The sequence below is a fragment of the Bos javanicus genome, chromosome 6, assembly GCF_032452875.1.
Source record: "Bos javanicus breed banteng chromosome 6, ARS-OSU_banteng_1.0, whole genome shotgun sequence".
NCBI classification, from domain to species: Eukaryota; Metazoa; Chordata; class Mammalia; order Artiodactyla; family Bovidae; genus Bos; species Bos javanicus.
In genome coordinates, this window is record NC_083873.1 from 15,565,287 (window position 1) to 15,569,186 (window position 3,900).

The 3,900-nt window shown below is 43.3% G+C and overlaps 1 protein-coding gene across 1 annotated transcript; it reads right to left on the reverse strand.

Moving 5' to 3' along the window:
• Positions 1 to 421: 421 nt before the first annotated feature.
• On the reverse strand, positions 422 to 761 carry LOC133250062 (small nuclear ribonucleoprotein G-like). The gene has a single exon (XM_061421217.1). The coding sequence runs from the start codon at positions 675 to 677 to the stop codon at positions 447 to 449; it is 231 nt and encodes a 76-aa protein (XP_061277201.1). The 5' UTR covers positions 678 to 761; the 3' UTR covers positions 422 to 446.
• Between the last annotated feature and the right edge of the window lie 3,139 nt (positions 762 to 3,900).

Sequence of the window (3,900 nt, forward strand, 5' to 3'; positions counted from 1 at the left end):
GAGTTTAATTAGTATTCACTGTCTTAGGCCAAGTCATAAGGTGGTAAAGCCCTCCTCAGTCTTACATGAGAGTAACTGCTCTGCAGGTCTGAAGGCTCAGCTATGGTCCACTGTTCTGCCACATGCCTCTGACAGATTAAAGTTGGATCATGGTGGGAAAGGGACTCACTGAGATTCATGCCTTTCTCAAGGTCTCATTTATAGTTTGGACCAATGTTTATCAGAGGGAGAGCCTGAGAGGGTCTAGGTATTTCTTTGTAATTAAAAGAAGTTTATTCATTATAAATTTCAATGCATCTCCTATTTTCTTTTTTTGTTTTTTGGCTATTACAAAAGTTTATTTAACAAAAAAGTAAGAAAATGTACACAACCCAATTTTTCTGGTAGTAAAATGTGGAGAGGGGACACAGGGAAGCGTTGATTTCTCTGGTGAACACAGCCATTGTTCATACTCGTTCCAAGGCTTCTAACATGATGATACTATTTCCTCGTATTACCACCATTCCAATATTGTTCTGTTGCCCACTAGTTGCCATCTCCACACATTCATCTATCACAAGATTCATAAAGGGATCAAATCCCCGCAATATTCCTTGGACAAGTCTGCCACCATTTAATTTCAATGATAACTTCTTGTCCATAAATTTCTTCAACTCGGGAGGGTGTGCTTTGCTCATGTATACTCCGCGAGCTCAAAGAAGCCTCCAAACGGAATTCGAGTGGGCCTCACGCTTCAGCAGCAGGCCCGGGGCTTTCCTATTTTCTACTAACACAAAAATAAAGAGTAAATGCAGTTTCCTAGCAGCCAGTTCATTAATACATTTATTTAGTTGCTAAGTTATGTCTGACTCTTTTGTGACCCCATGGACTGTAGCCTGCCAGTCTTCTGTCCATGGGATTTCCCAGGCAAGAATACTGGAGTGGGTTGCCATTTCCTTCTCCAGAGGATCTTCCCAATCCAGGGATCAAACCCATGTCTCCTGCATTGGCAGGTGGACTGTTTAACACGGAGCCACTAGGGAAGCTCTCATTAATACATACAAACATATATATGCACACACACACACACACACACATATATGGAGAGTGTGGGAACCTTAATATAATGTAAAAGTAACTCTTCAGTTCAGTCGCTCAGTTGCGTCCGACTCTTTGCGACCCTATGAACCACAGCACACCAGGCCTCCCTGTCCATCACCAACTCCAAGTCCACCCAAACCCATGTCCATCGAGTTGGTGATGCCATCCAGCCATCTCATCCTCTGTTATCCCCTTCTCCTCCTGCCCTCAATCTTTCCCAGCATCAAGGTCTATTTCTTTGCATTGTAAAGAAAGCTAAGCGCCGAAGAATTGATGCTTTTGAACTGTGGTGTTGGAGAAGACTCTTGAGCGTCCCTTGGACTGCAAGGAGATCCAACCAGTCCATTCTGAAGGAGATCAGCCCTGGGTGTTCTTTGGAAGGAATGATGCTAAAGCTGAAACTCCAATACTTTGGCCACCTCATGCGAAGAGTTGACTCATTGGGAAAGACTCTGATGCTGGGAGGGATAGGGGGCAGGAGGAGAAGGGGACGACAGAGGATGAGATGGCTGGATGGCATCACTGACTCGATGGACGTGAATCTGGGTGAACTCCGGGAGTTGGTGATGGACAGGGAGGGCTGGCGTGCTGCAATTCATGGGCTCGCAACGAGTCAGACACGACTGAGCGACTGATCTGATCTGATCTGAAGGGAAATGTGATCATCTACTGCTTGATCATCATCTTCCTCTTTTTTTGACTGCCCTTAATTCTTTCTTTCAGATCTGTCACTTCAGAAATCCGGAGAATTACAGAAAGTCTGGAAGTGTTTTCTTATTTGAAAAAATTTGGCTGTGTGTCTTCTTTTTTTTATAAAATTATTTTTCCCCCTTTTTTCTTGAGGTATATTCTATATGCAATGAAATGCACAAATATTAAGTGAACAGTTTGAAGAATTTTTGCTTACTTATATATCCACATGCAGTCAGTACTGAGATCAAAGTAGAAACAGTTCCATGATTCTGGTGGTTTCCTAATGCCCCCCTTCCTAGTCAATACTTTCTCCCCGCAGGTAGCCACCACTGCGATTCCTACCAGCTCTTTGGTGGAGTCTTTGGCATTCTGTGGGCATTCTCTTCTGACAGCTGGTGAAGGAAGCCTGTCTAGATTGTTCGTTTGGCCAGTGGAAAGAGTGAGTCTGTTGGTATTGTGGAAGAACCCCAGCTCTTTTGTTCTGTCACTCAGTATTCCTCTGCTGCTGCTTTTTGTTGGACAAGCTTTTCCCTCTGGATTGGAGAAGTTTGAGATTCAGGTGCTTGGGGAATAGGGGCGATGCAGGTCATTTGGTTTGCTTTGGACCCAGGTCTTAGGCTGCCCTTGGCTAGGGAAATGATGTCTTTCAAATAGTGCATCCTCGTCCATCAATAAGAAGGATGTTTTTATGATTTTCCATAGTCTACCTTCTTCTCCTCCGTGACACTGTCTCTGAGGTGGCCTACAACTGGTTACAATGATGCGGTCTTAGGTTGTAGCTAAGGTCTGAAATATCCGCTTCAGCTCAAGAAATGCAATTGGTGGTGGGTAGTTGCTGAGATTTAAGTGTTAAGGCTTACATTTTGTTTTAGACATTTCCATAAAGTTTTCTAAATTCAGTGGTTAAAGGGCTGGTCCTATGAACATTTGTAAGATGGGGACTCATGAGACCATTGGGGTTGAAGTGATCCAGTTCTGCAGGTGCTAATGTTGGTGCTACCCCAACGTGATCCACTAAAGAAAAATACAAAAGTTGGTGCAAGTTGTTGAGGAAGGAATAAACCTCAACCCAGGCATGGAGTGTGACCCCTCCCGTTGGATCAGAGAAAAATAAGAATTTGGGGAGGAGAAGCATTGATTCCCTCTTCTGGGACTTAAAATTGAAGGAGAGATCTACCTAGAGGGACATTAATTTATTTATTTTTGGAACAAGGATGGACTTGTTAGTTGGAGGAGCTTCATTATCTTAAATTTATAAGGTGGTGGCCAGGTTCAAGGATTTCACACATTTGGATTTACATTTTCATGTGATCCATGTTGTGCATCCATCCATATTGGCTGGAAAGTTTAGCACAGCTTAATTTGATTGTTCTAAGCAGGCAGCATGAGTGTCATCTGTTGTGGTATTGTAGGTTAGTTTCCCAGTAGTCTGTATGTATATGGACACAGTAGTCTGTGTGTATATGTGTGTACTGGGGTCAGAAGACTTTACTTTCTGCAAGTGCAGAGTTTAATCAGGGGGATAGAGAAGGTACAAATACTGGAATGGGGAGAACTTCATTCTGTGGCCTTCCTCCCTAATTCTCCCCAGGAAAGAGCTACAATTATATTTTTTAAAATCCTTAATGTTTTGTTGTTATGTGTCTGTTTATTTTTTCTCTGTAGGTAAAATGCTGGTGCTCATATGAATAGAGACAGGAATACATGATGATGGGAAGGGCAGACAGTGGCTCATGTTTTCCGTGGTCAGAATTGTACTTACACCTCTGCTTTTGGCCTGCTTTCATTCCCCCACCCCCCCGCCCCCCGCCCCCGGCCACTTCAGATATTCTCATTCAGTGTCTTAGAACTCTGAGTGGTTCTTTTTTGCTGAAATCCCTTCCTTTTCCCCTGCAAGACCCTGGTGTTTTCATCTTCTTTCCATCCACTAGAAGCTTGTTGAGTTCTCATGTCTATTGACTGTGCCCTCTTGTTCTCTTTTGTTGTCTGCCATCTTGAACCAAAGGCTGTCAGACATAATTTGGGATATACACAGACAGTTGTAAATAGTGCACCTTTAAGACTGAATTCTTTGGTGCTCAGCTTTCTTCACAGTCCAACTCTCACATCCATACATGACCACAGGAA